The sequence below is a fragment of the Paramisgurnus dabryanus genome, chromosome 15 (genome assembly GCF_030506205.2).
Source record: "Paramisgurnus dabryanus chromosome 15, PD_genome_1.1, whole genome shotgun sequence".
Lineage (NCBI taxonomy): Eukaryota > Metazoa > Chordata > Actinopteri > Cypriniformes > Cobitidae > Paramisgurnus > Paramisgurnus dabryanus.
Window position 1 is genome coordinate 19,119,682 of NC_133351.1, and position 14,225 is coordinate 19,133,906.

At 37.2% G+C, this 14,225-nt stretch overlaps 1 protein-coding gene across 5 annotated transcripts in view; it reads right to left on the bottom strand.

The window, feature by feature from the left end:
- Window positions 1–276: 276 nt before the first annotated feature.
- lrch1 (leucine-rich repeats and calponin homology (CH) domain containing 1) overlaps window positions 277–14,225 on the bottom strand; it is a 49,724-nt gene continuing 35,775 nt past the window's right edge. For 3 of the 5 annotated variants that reach the window (XM_065251593.2, XM_065251594.2, XM_065251592.2), the window contains 4 exons: window positions 10,764–10,873; window positions 10,418–10,555; window positions 10,239–10,316; window positions 5,311–5,743 (listed from right to left, as the gene is read on the bottom strand). In XM_065251593.2, coding sequence (XP_065107665.1) covers window positions 5,462–5,743; window positions 10,239–10,316; window positions 10,418–10,555; window positions 10,764–10,873 — 608 coding nt within the window. In that variant the 3' untranslated portion in view covers window positions 5,311–5,461. Of the gene's footprint in view, window positions 1,382–5,310; window positions 5,744–10,238; window positions 10,317–10,417; window positions 10,556–10,763; window positions 10,874–14,225 lie in introns of those variants that run through there. The other 2 variants (XM_065251595.2, XM_065251596.2) reach the window with 2 other exon arrangements.

The window sequence follows — 14,225 nt, forward strand, 5'->3', positions numbered from 1 at the left end:
AAAGTGTGAGGTTTTATTAGTGATTATGCAATAAAGATAACCTTTGAGAAAGTATTTTTATTTAAAACTATAGGATTTCAATTTATTTTTATGAATACACAAATTACAGCCCAGTGATTGTTTTTATTAGTTATAAAAGTGTTATAGTGATAGTTTTTTGCCTGTTTTTTTTTAAACAAGAAAAACTCTTCTCACTGAAATATGCACATCAAATTATACATGTCCTGCACCATTATTACATTACAAACCCTTAACAAATAAAACACTTTTTTTGTAAAAAAAAAAAATGCTAAAAGACCTGTATTAAATGATTATTTTTGTGGATCTTGTTTTTGAACATCAGTTTGTTATAGGAAAATTTTGGCAACTGTCAAATAATCTCCACTGAGAAACCATCTTCAGGTTTTGGTTCGATTCATGTATGTATCTGTTTGGAGCTGAAACTTTGGACATCAAGCTTTACGTAAGCAAATACACACAGGTAGAAAAAAGGTAAAAAACATCCTCGCATACAAACAAACATAAAAAAAGTGCAAACATGTGCTCTCGTTCTCTCACAAAAGGAATTACTGAAGATATGGTATTTTTTCTCACAATTGTACACATACAAATGAAAACATTGGTTGAGTACAGTATGTTGCTTTCTACTGCACATACACAAACAGACATACTTAGTGGATAAATACCTGGCTAATAGGTAAGCAGAAGACTTAATGAAACTAGTGAGGCACACCTCTCCCCTGAGACTGAACATCAATGTCTCCCAAAAAATGTTGAAAAAAATATTTTACAAATACAGTATTTAAAGACACCGGGAGGGCGAGTGTTTTACACCCAGACTGTGGTAGACAACTGTAGTGCCAATAAAAACTAAACAAACCCATACAATTTGTAATATAATGTAAATATATATAAAATCAGAAAAATACTGTCTTTTTTCCTAATTGTGTACATCTCTCAACTAGCAGTTTAATAAATATGTGTGTATTAAATACATTTCATAACTCAAGTTTTAAGCTAATTTTGGATACAAGATTACAGCCTCGGAAAAAGTAATATCATATCAAAATCGTATATATTTTACATATATTATAAAATGGAAAACATTGACATTTACCTGTAGTTGAGGACCAAAAATTATAATAGAAATATATAGTTGGTAGAGGTCAGCTAGCAACAGCAACAGGTGCATATCCATCCACAGTTAGGAGTGTTTGTGTTGTGTACATGTCAGTTAGCTGTGTAGATGCTTGTGTATGTGTGGGACTTATGGGAAGAGTGTCTGTATGGTTGAAGTCTCATCTAGCAAAGCTTGGACAGTGATGCCAACTTTGATAAGTCCCTTCCCCTCCAGAATATGATGAGGCAGACATAACTTATCCTGGACAGAGAGATTCACAAAGAGGAAAAATTAAAAAAACATGAAAAACAGCAGAGGTGAGAGACAAAGTTTCTACAGAATCATGAAACATCAAGAAATGTGATAAATTATGATTTACAAAAATGTTAAAATAAACTAGGGCTTATTCTAGTCCCTGACTGAAATGCATGTTTAAATTGCATTGAAATAGATACACTCACCGAAAGGATTATTAGGAACACCTGTTCAATTTCTCATTAATGCAATTATCTAATCAACCAATCACATGGCAGTTGCTTCAATGCATTTAGAGGTGTGGTCCTGATCAAGTCAATCTCCTGAACTCCAAACTGAATGTCAGAATGGGAAAGAAAGGTGATTTAAGCAATTTAGAGTGTGGCATGCTTGTTGGTGCCAGACAGGGCGGTCTGAGTATTTCACAATCTGCTCAGTTACTGGGATTTTCACGCACAACCATTTCTAGGGTTTACAAAGAATGGTATGAAAAGGGAAAAACATCCAGTATGCGGCAGTCTTGTGGGCGAAAATGCCTTGTTGATCTTAGAGGTCAGAGGGAATTGGCCGACTAATTCAAGCTGAAAGAAGATCAACTATGACTGAAATAACCACTCGTTACAACCGAGGTATGCAGCAAAGCATTTGTGAAGCCACAACACGCACAACCTTGAGGCGGATGGCTAAAACAGCAGAAGACCCCACTGGGTACCACTCATCTCCACTACACATAGGAAAAAGAGGCTACAATTTGCACAAGCTCACCAAAATTAGACAGTTGCAGATTGGAAAAATGTTGCCTGGTCTGATGAGTCTCGATTTCTGTTGAGTCATTCAGATGGTAGAGTCAGAATTTGGCTTTATCAACAGAATGAGAACATGGATCCATCATGCCTTGTTACCACTGTGCAGGCTGGTGTTGGTGGTGTAATGGTGTGGGGGATGTTTCTTGGCACACTTTAGGCCCCTTAGTGCCAATTGGGCATCATTTGAATGCCATGGCCTACCTGAGAATTGTTTCTGACCATGTTCATCCTTTTATGACCACCATGTACTCATCCTCTGATGGCTACTTCCAGCAGGATAATGCACCGTGTCACAAAGCTCGAATCATTTCAAATTGGTTTCTTGAACATGACAATGAGTTCACTGCACTAAAATGGCCCCCAGTGTCACCAGATCTCAACCCAATAGAGCATCTTTGGGATGTGGTGGAACGGGAGCTTCATGCCCTGGATGTGCATCCCACAAATCTCCATCAACTGCAAGATGGTATCCTATCAATATGGGCCAACATTTCTAAAGAATGCTTTCAGCACCTTGTTGAATCAATGCCACGTAAAATTAAGGCAGTTCTAAAGGCGAAAGAGGGTCAAACACTGTATTAGTATGGTGTTCCTAATAATCCTTTAGGTGTGTGTATATCACTGCTGTTGTTTTGTCTCAAGATGCACGCATGTAATGTTTTTACAAAAACGTCCTTTCATAACTAAAACCTAGTCCTGGATTATTTTAAACCCTGTTTTTTTAGGTTCATTTTTATGCTCAAGAGGTTATTGAAGTCTATTGCTCTTTGTAATAAAAGACTCACCTTATATAGCAGCGATGCCAATAAAACCACATTTTAAACAACTACCAAGCCTAAACACACTCATTTTCCTTTGTTTACAAAACTGAACCACACAGATAAGAAAAGCAACCCAAACTGTACATTTATTACTTTTCATTTACAAGGTCATACAAACAACAAAGCCTTACAAAGTCCATTAGCAATACAGCACTAAACATGATTTAACACCAAAAGGGTCAAAAAGTCCAGCGCGACCATTAGAGGACAGAGGCTTACCAAGTCATGCTGCCAAATGTAACATTTAAGCTGTACATAAACTGTTTTGCCTCTAAAAGCTTTCAGGAAAAAAATACTATACTAAGAAAATGTTTTCCCTATTTGAAATGTTATGAACAGTCAATATCACTTCTTATCTAACTGAAAGCAGAATCAAATATAGCTGCAGACTGCTGTGATCCGATTGATATAGGTCAAAGTACGCAATAAGGAAGTGATGTCAAAAGCTCTCAATTAAATGTCTTCTTATTTCCAAAATGCTTCTTTCCACCCGTTCATATTTATTTTATCTGACATGAGATGGCCCTTAAACTCGATCAGAGGATCCATTTAAAAGAGAAAATCATCCATTGAAGATAGACCCACATACTGATGTTTTATACACATCTGCAGATAACAGCAGAAAGCAACTGGACTTAATTACAAATAATCACTACATTAATTACTCTAATATTAAAGTGATAAAATCTGCTAGAATCATTTAAAAGAACCACCTCTGGCTACAAACATATGCAAGATCTTATTTTCAGACCCCTTTAATTTATTTGGATTCGTCTGTTGAATGTTTATTACATTCATTAAGATTTGATTGAGTTCTCTCTCTGTGTACATCTGCTTTACAAAAATTCAGGAAATGAAAGATTCATTATTCCTATCCTGACCACTTTCTTTGCAAGAAAAAAAACAAAGTAATAATAATTTACAATGTGCAGGAGATTTAATTACATCTGGAGATTGCAAAGATGTGCTGGTTTGTGACCGTTTCTGATTTTTTACAACCAACAGTTTAAGTAGCCCTAATGATTCATATTTTTAATCATAAATTTTACATCTCCACATAAACCCGCAGTGCAAAGCAAAGCTGTTGTTTTTCTTTAAAGGGACACTCCACTTTTTTGAAAATATGCTCATTTTCCAGCTCCCCTAGAGTCAAACATTTGATTTTTACAGTTTTGGAATCCATTCAGTTGATCTCCGGATCTGACGCTTGCACTTTAGCATAGCTTAGCATAATCTATTTAATCTGATTAGACCATTAGCATCGCGCCTAAAAAATAACCAAAGAGTTTCGATATTTTTCATATTTAAAACTTGACTCTTCTGTAGTAACATTGTGTACTAAGACCGATGAAAAATTAAAATGTGCAATTTTCTAGGCCAATATGGCTAAGAACTATACTCTCATCCTGGCGTAATAATCAAGGACTTTGCTGCTGTAACATGGCGGCAGCAGGTGTAGTGATATTACGCACTGCCCGTAAATAGTTCCTTGCTATCGAGAGTAACCAATGGGACTATTTTCGGGTGCTAAGAGTAACATTACAGAACTACAGAAGAGTCAAGTTTTGAATAATAAATGTAAAAATATTGAAACTCTTTGGTCATTTTTAGCGCAATGCTAATGGTCTAATCCGATTTAATGGATTATGCTAAGCTATGCTAAAAGTGGTGCTGCCAGACCCGGAGATCGTCTGAATGGATTTCAAAACGGTAAAAATCAAATGTTTAACTCTAGGGGAGCTGGAAAATTAGCCTACTTTCTAAAAAGTGGAGTTTTTGTGAAATAAACCTAAAGTGTGCTTGTTTGCTGTAGATATACAATATATTGCTAATCACTCTTGTATCTGTTCGTATTACTTTTTTGTCATGCGGATGCTGATTAAAATACTGTAATATATTAATAGATATTAATATGATATAATCACAGTATGACAATTGCATTTGTTCAGTATTACGACATTGCTTAAATTAAACTTTATGCATTTTCACACAATAGAAAGTGAGAATAGCCATTTAAAGTGCTCAGTGCACCTCCAACTTAACTAAATCTTTAACAATTCTCATTTTTACCATTCACCAAGGACAAAAATATAAATACTGTACAGTATATCCACACTAATATCAATAGTACTCCCCAAACACACAAGGGGATCTTTATGTTTATACCATAAAATCCCTTTTTGTTTTAAGAAGCGCATGTTATTTCATTTTGCTTAATTTGTGTTATGTATTATGTATGGTTTCACCATTGCCAAGCTAGGACGCAAATCAAGTGTTAGTGAAACGCTTGAATTACAAAACAACATGGTCAACAGTATTTCCTTTAATGCTTAAAAGATTCCATTAAAGACCAACTTTTTTAAACATCCCAATTCAAAATGTGCTTTCTAAAGCCAAAAACAATAACAGTATGTATATATACTGTACTATACTGTGCTGTCTGCTTTTGTGCATGTATGTTATTTAAATTCACTCCAGCTGTAGGCCAGAAACAGCACCACCAGACAGAAAACATGTAGCAGACTTGAGCCAATCAGATCCCATATTTGCCAGGAAGGGGACGGAGTCTGAGTGGACTCAGCGATAAGCTTCTTGACCTCAGTCTTTTTCTCCCTGTCACTCTCCACCTTTCCTTCCTTCTGCTTTGGTTCTGTGCATTCCAGCATGAGCAAGGCCCCGACCACGGCCCCGACCGGCCGCAGGTTACACTGCAGGATGTCGTAAGCCGAACAGAGAGAGGACTGAGAAAGAGGAAGATTAAAAACATGGAGAGAACCAGGAAAGAGGAACAGTAATGAAGAAATGTGAATGAATGGAGGGTGAAATAACGAGAGAAACAAAACGGCGAGTAAAGAAAAACGGAAAATGGAAAAGAGATCATACGCCCAGCAACAGAGAAAGAAAAGGAAGATGATTAGCCAGTGAAAAAGGTCAAAAAGGCTTTGAGCTTAACAAATGCTCCTTTCGGAAATTATTGTCGTTCACAAGAATCTGTGCCAGTTGTGACTGTATGTGTCCCATGACTGTATATAACAACTGGAAACTGGACACTTTATTTGATACATCTGATTTAGTGTGTACTAAAAAAAAAATTTTCATTGTTGCACAAGGTTGAGCGTTTTGGTTTTCTGGTATTTTTTCACACTGCCAAAAGACAATCTCCCGCAAATGACAGGAAATGTATAATATTTTGTATAATGTATAATATAAAAGTGTCTTGTTGACTAAAACATAGCATTGTTTTGAAATATGTCTGCAGCTCTTAGCAACTTTTTTGGTGGGCCTGAAAATATTTTGACCCTGCGGGGTTAATTGTAACGCTGTGTTACAACTTACCCCTCAGCAGTTACGATATGAAAACCGCTAATGTTAGCGTAATTCTTGCCGTTGTTTTAAATAGGCCACACACTAATGATTGCTGGCTGCCAACAAAATAAATGTGCCTGTCTTATCAAAAATCGTGTGTCAAATTTATTTTTGTTCATATCTTTAATATTGATTGAATAAGGTCACGTCAAAGATTGAAATCATAATTAAATGAATGGCTAAAGTCAGACTTAAATGCTAATTTTTTCTGAAACTGTAGTATGGTTATTACAGACTGGGTCACATATAAAAAAAAAATTGTCATAATTGTGCTGCTTTTTCTCACATATTTAGACATTTGTATCCATTTATAATTGAACTATTGTTAGAAAAGAGCTGGATGAATGAATACAGTGTTGATACCTGTCTATTATAGACAGATATATAAACAATATCCACTTTATATAGACAAAATAGTATTGAAATATTTGCCTGCAAACTTAATTTTAAGCAAGTGTTACAACGAACCCCCAGCCTGTTACAATGAACCCCACCTATGGGGTAAGTTGTAACGTTTGCACTTCTGTCACGTTTGGTGTAATTGTCCAAGAATGGTAAGTACTAGAAACAAACTTCAAATGTTCATTTGTAGCAGAGATGTGTGTGTTGCTTGTGTAAAAATATAATTAATCAAACTCAAATATTTTTTGAATGATTGAGACAAAACCAAAAAGCGTTAGGGTGTGTCCCGCTCTCCCCTACATAAATTTTTCAAGATTGTGGGTAAAAGTTAAAAAATCATTCACTAAAATAAAAAAACTCTAAACTGGATTTTGATTGGGACATGTGAGCCTATAATGAACGCGCTCCTAATAGTTTGCACTTGAGGTAGGGTGTGTGCTGTGTAACCTTTTCAAATAAGTAATTAAATACAACTTTCAGGCACAAATCGCACAATTCTATCTCATTTTCTTTTTCGGAGAGCAGCTGTGGAAAAGGGTGTTGAGGGAGATGCTGTTAGAAGAGGAACAGATGACATGGTGGTCAGCGTAGCATGTGAAGTGGTGAACGTATGCCAGGCACAAGTCACAAAGTCAAGCTGCATGACCGAACGGTATTAAAAGCAAGAAGAGCTGCAAAAGCCAGTCAACCAAAGCAGAGCAGGTCAAGCTGTAAAAAGCTCAGCTATTGCATATCTTTATCGCTACAGACAAGTGCTAGACCAACACTAGAGAAAATAAACAAAGCAATGATAAAGTATGCGATGTACTACCGCCAAAAGGCCAAACATCTGACTGAACAAACAAAGCGCACTAATGTACAGTAGCCCAAAACAACCAGGAAAACCAAACTGTAAAGCAAGCATGAAAGACATACAGTACTGACAAAGCTTGCTGCCATGCAGACTCATAGTAGCTCTGCTGTTACGAACACAAGCTATGACAACTACAAGCTACACATGTAACACATGTGATCAGAACAACCTGTCATGAATGGCTTGGACCAAGCTTGATCCGTTAAGTAGAAGGGTTTATCAACAATTATCTGGTTATGACAACCAATGGAAACGTTTTAGCATTTCTGAAACAAGAATGAGGAATCCAGAGGAGTCTTTATTAAGATTGGTAGATCCAAAACTGACCAACTAATCTGACTTTGTTTACACATACACCCAGAAATTCCTTTTCAATGGAATTGAAAAGATTGAAAATCATAGATTGAAAATCATATATAAATTATTTATGCTCAGTTTATAGTTCTTTAAAACTAATATATTGTAATCGTTAACTCAATTATTTCATATTTTGCATATGCATTGATCGTTGGTGTTTTGTGCACCATAAAAGTCCTTAATAAAAGAGGTTAAGGAAACATCCCATAAACATGGAGTATAGAGAGCAGGTCAGAGCCATTAACAGGATGAAATGAAGTCCTACAAATGGATGATGCCTAAAGCCATGGTGAAATCCATTTAATACAATGGCATGATGCAGCTCTAGTAGGGGACTATCCACCTTATTTTCGAATGCAGGAGTAAATGATGTGACATTTTTCCTTTTTTTTGTGCGAGACTTCCGTTTCAATAGCCAGCCGGCAGAAAACAATGTAGTGGGAGCACGCACAAAACATAATTAAAAACAATTAATAAGTAAATATTTACATTCACTATGTATAACCAATTGGGAGGATGAAATGAAGACGTGACCTGATATTATATATAATATGAAGATATATTCAATTATTTTGTATTGTTGCTCGGAGATGAGGGGAATGCGTGCGTGTAAATAGTCCCACTGTCCCCTGAAGTGAGTTTTTATACACAGCAATTTTTTTTTTACTGGTATAATGTTTGACTTTCTATGCTGACACATCAAGCTTATCACGTGAATGTGGCGAATCCTTTTGACAGTCAGCACTAGAGCATTATATTTCTCATTCAACACATTATGTGTTATTTGAACAGACCATAATAAACATATAAACCAATTTTTGTTTTATGCAAAATATTATTATACGCACTAGAGGGAGACATGGGCAGGTAATTTAGGAAATTACCTAGCAAAAGTATGCGCAAAGTAAACACAATAGGAACTATTATAAACTAACTAACAAGCACATTTTTGTAATAATATATAATAGCAGAATAAATAAACCAGCTAAATCAGCATAATATTAGAATATTATAACTTTTGTATTCATTGTTTACTGAAAGTTGTGAAATGTTTCACTGAATGGATGTATGTGGATACAGATCATGGGTGCACGTATGCCACATCCACATTTAGCTCTGGTGTGTGGATTATGGTCAAAACAAATGTTTTGTAGAGATTTACTGCATTTACTACAGATTTGCCCTAACTGCACAAATTATACGTCTTTCTGAATTTCGTAATAAACATTAAGTCAAATTGGCTCCCAATAGCTTTAGTAGCTCACCGGAGGTTTTACACAAAAGAGCTTAAAGATGGCAGCGCACACATTTACATCAAAAATAAGGTGGATAAGGTTGTGAGAAAGTGCCTGTAAATACTGCTCTAGGATCAGTTTTCCCTATCAGCTATGAACAACAAAAAGTCCATTAAAGTTCTTAAACCTGCTTAACATGTTATATTATTTACGTTATAAAGGACTGGACCACAACTGATCATAGACCAGTGTAAGGCAATCTCTGCTGATTCAAGAAGAGGATACTTCTACACTTTGAATGGATAAATTAATACTGACAACTGAGAGAAATACATTCTCAACATTTCTCAATTAGTTCTTGAAAATCACGTCAGCGCAAAACTTCAGGCCCCTCCTGATGGGTCTATGTCTTTATGCATGCACTGAAAAAAAATGATTCATTCAATTTAATCAATTTTTTTTTTAGGTAAGTGGTTGCAATCAATTTATTTAAGCTACATTTATAAAAAAAAAAAATATTTTCTTTACCAATCTTTTTTGTTTAAATGTAGCTTAAATAAATTGATTGCAACCACTTACCTTAAAAAAAATTGAAAGAATATTTTTTTTCAGTGTGTTACTGTAACAGTGATTTATAAAACTCACACAGGTGACTCAAAATCAGATGTGATCAAGACCTGTTTTTAAGGACCCCTGTGCATTGTCATGAAAACTAACAAAATAAAAAAAATTATTAAATTTAAATATAAAACCTGTGGAAACGTATTATTGAAAGTCCACTTCACTGGATTAGGTTACATTACAGGTGCAGTAGTAGAATGTGTCCAAAATCACTTAAATTTACTGGGACTTTTTAAAATAAACACATTATTTTAAACCACAAAAAAGTTTACACCCAGTAAATGAATTCTTTTTATGTCAGTAAATAAAGGGCTAAGTTTGTTATCGATGACAAAACTTATAAAAACAGAGGCACCTGAAAAACAGGTTAAACTCATAATTATGAAAAATTTTGTTATTCACCTCAGGGACTTTCATTTTCCTGCAGGCATCCAAAAAGTTTTCAACGTTTCTGCGGCATTTAGCCATGCTAAGCCTGGGCTGAAGGTTTTACAACACAAAAAGAGAAAAAGAAACTGTGTGTTAGGTTTCATATAGGCTTTAGTTAATGTGTATATACTGTAGATAGTTCAGAGACGCACCACTGCAGGGGACGGTACGTGGATACTGGCCACTGAACGCGGCCGAATGTGATTTACTAAGTGACACAGCACAACCCCATCCATGAGAGACGTACCCAGATCTTCAGGAAGTATTACTTTTAGTCTGCTCTCAATGCTCTGTCAAAATAAACATGAGATGATGCTACATCATTATACACATCTGCCCTCCATTCTGTTGTTAAGTTCAAAGTAAAAGAGTGAGAATGTGTGCATGTGTGGGGGCAGGTTTTTGTTGTTGTTTTTGTAGGCGTTTTGTGAGACTTGACTAACAACATCATTAGAAGAAGAGCAAAACTTGTAATATGTCTTGAGTAAATGTGTGTACCTCTCTTAGTTGTTCTGTGAGCTCCAGCTCTTCTCTCAGTTGCTCCATCTTTCTTCTCATGGTAAATTGAGGATCCACTGATTCCAGATTCTTGTGTGTCCTGAAAAACACTGCAACACCACTGAACCGTCAGTTGCCTGGCACATTACATATCCTGCATTACTATCACATGATCAGATACTCTTCCATTAACACTTCATTCATCTCAATTCATTTTCATTTGTTGCTACATCCATCACTCATAAACAAGATTGCAAACACAAAACATGAAAAGGCTCAATATTTTTATTTTTTTTAACTCGGGTCCTGCACAGGCAGCCAACATCAAAATGTTGTTTCAGGGTTAGGAATCATCTCAAAATTTAGGAAAATCGAGTCAGGCATAAATAAATATTACAAATGAGACAATTAATAGTGTGCTTTGACTCTGTGCGGGCTACCACGTTGGAGACCCCTGGTATAAGGCCTTAAAATGCCTACTGAGGTACCTGACTAGGTTCTTTTTAAACAGAGCACATATTTGATACATCACTGCCTTTACTATGGATTATTTCCCCACAAGGGGGAGCACGAGACATGCAAGATAAAAATGCAAAACAATCCAGCACTCCATTCCACACATTTAAGGGCAGATCCTGTAGTTGCACAACTACTCATCCTGTGAAAATAAAAGGGAGTTGACGATATGTAGCATTACTTGCTAAACTTGTAATATTACACTATAAACTTGTAACATTACACCATAGTGACATTAAAGGGTGTTTAATGGATTCTAACACGTTTTCCCATTTTTCCTGTCTAACAGTTTAAAGGCCTGGGGTCATGGTCTGTGATATGACACAACAAGAACATGATAGACTTCTCTGGGTACCAAGTAAAGGCGGATATACTGTACTTACTAAAGGTCAGTTGGTAAGTTGATTCCCCTTCATAGTGTAAACACTGCGACTGTGGTGCTATCAAGCAGCCCAACACAGTCTGAGATTGAGTGAGAGTAACATTCACAAGCAGGCCGGGGTTAAATTATGTTGCTTTCGAGGCGTATGCATGCAAACCTTATACAATCGTATCGACTGGTAAACTGTAATAAGCGTAAATAAGTTTTAAGTATTTTTTTCTTAAACCAGATCAGCGAGCCCTGCAGCTAACCTTATTGTTTAAGTTTAGGGTGACGGCTAGGGTTAAGGGTTAGGTGTGGATACAAGGCATTTGTGCTACATTTGTGCTACTTGTGAGGGTGAACCCTCCTTATAGGTATGAATGACAACACGTTATTCTCACTTTTCTTCAGTGCACACACACCAATTGGTACTTGCACACTGGCGAGGAACAGAGCAAAATCATCAGCCTAAGTGCCGGTTCTCAGCCCTAGACGGCCCTGGCCTATTTAAAACCCTCCAAACAGGGTACATGAAGGTAGATAAAAACACCTAAATCCCTGAAGAGGGTCCAAAGTCTAACAGAAAGTTACAAATTCTCTATTTATTCTCTTAAAGCAGGGGTCACCAATCCTGGTCCTGGAGGGCCGGTGTCTCTGCAGAGTTTAGCTCCAACTCTAATCAAACACCGCTGAAGCAGCTAATTAAGGTGCTTGAGGTATGTTTGATTAGGGTTGGAGCTAAACTCTGCAAAGACACCGGCCCACCAGGACCAGAATTAGTGACCCCTGTCTTAAAGGAACACGGCGACTTTTTGTGACTTTACCTTATTCACCGTTTCCCCTAGAGTTAGATAAGTCCATAGATAACCTTTTCATCTTGGTGCATCCCGTAACTCTGTCTGACACAGCCCCCGCTAGCTTAGCTTAGCACAAAGACTGGAAGTAAATGGCTTCAGCTAGCATACTGCTCCCAATAAGTGACAAAATAATTCCAACATTTCCCTATTTATGTGTTGTGATTTGTATTGTCACACCGTGTACAAATAACAAGGTGATATGAGACACAGACATCATTTAACAGGATACATACTAGGAACTATAATCTCAGAAGGCGAAGCACTGCTACTTGGGCGGAGTGATTTGCACAACTCTGACCGAACTCGCTGCTCCTCACCAGGGGGCTTCTCGGGTGCTGCGAGCAAATCACTCCGCCCAGTATCAGTGCTTCGCCTTCTAAGAATATACTTCCCAGTATGTATACTGTACTGTTAAAAGATGGCTGTGTCTCTCATGATCTTGTTATTTGTACACGGTGTGACTATACAAATTACAAAACATAAATAGGGAAATGTTCATGTTATTTTGTCACTTATTGTGCAGTTTGCTAACTGGAGCCATGCATTTCCAGTCTTTGTGCTAAGCTAAGCTAGCGGGCGCTGCGTCAGACAGAGTTACAGCACGCACGGAGATGAGAAAGGTAAGTATGGACTTATCTAACTCTGAGGGATATGGTGAATAAGCTAAATTCCCAAAATGTGGGCGTGTACCTTTAAGCCTCGAGTAGGAAACTATACCAACTGTTGTACTGTAGGATTTGTTCTCTAAATCTCTTATCTTCAAAACAAAAAGATAAGCATTTATCATAATTATTTATTAAGCATGTTCTTAATGGATTCTGCCAAAAAACTGGTATTTCTGAATGACATGAGGCTGGGATTAAGCAGATTTGAGGCGAAAGTTTTTGATGAACATATAATACGTGCCAAAAGAGCATTTAGAGGCTTTTGAGACCCTCATATGTTAACTCTATTCTGCAGAATTTCAAAGATTTAAAGCACAAAATGAAAGAAATCAGAAATCGGACTTGCAAATAATACAACATTCAATACAACCGCTTTGTATTAGCAAACCACTCTCTCTCTTTTCCATTCTTATTTGCTTCCTCTGTCTCCTGTAAGATGATGAATAAGTATGTCTTCTGGCAGTTTTCATCGTCTGAAAGAGTTTCCACTTAAATGAAGGTCTGATTTTCCCTATGGGGCCATTATCTAAATAGCATCTCTATAAATACACAGCTCCATTTAAAGCCACTCTACCACCTCAAATTTTAGCTTGACAATGTTCTCGCTTTCACTTATGATTTTTTTCTGTGTGGAGTTGGCATGTTCTCCCTGTATAAGCTTGGTTCCCTTTCAATACGGTTCACTTCGCATTGCGTCAGTTAGCTGACGCTATGGGGGAAACTCCTGTTTACTCCGTGACTGAAGCCTATTGGTTAACGTCTGTACAAAGTACAGACCAATGACGTTTGAACCCGCGCGCGGGAGGAACGCGTCCCTATATAAGCGCGGTTCAATCGTCAGGAGCTCATTTTTTTTTCTCCTTCAGCGCGAACCTCTCGCTGCTCCGAAGAAAAAGAAGAAGCCTTACCTCGCCGTTGACAAAAGCCCTGCAGCGGAGTCCAGGCCTAGCGTCTTCCCCTGCCGTTTTCCGGCTGAGAACCGAAGATAGCAGAGTCCAGGTCTAGCGTCTTCCCCTGCCGCTTTCCGGCCGAGAACCGAAGATAGCCTTCGCTTGCCGTG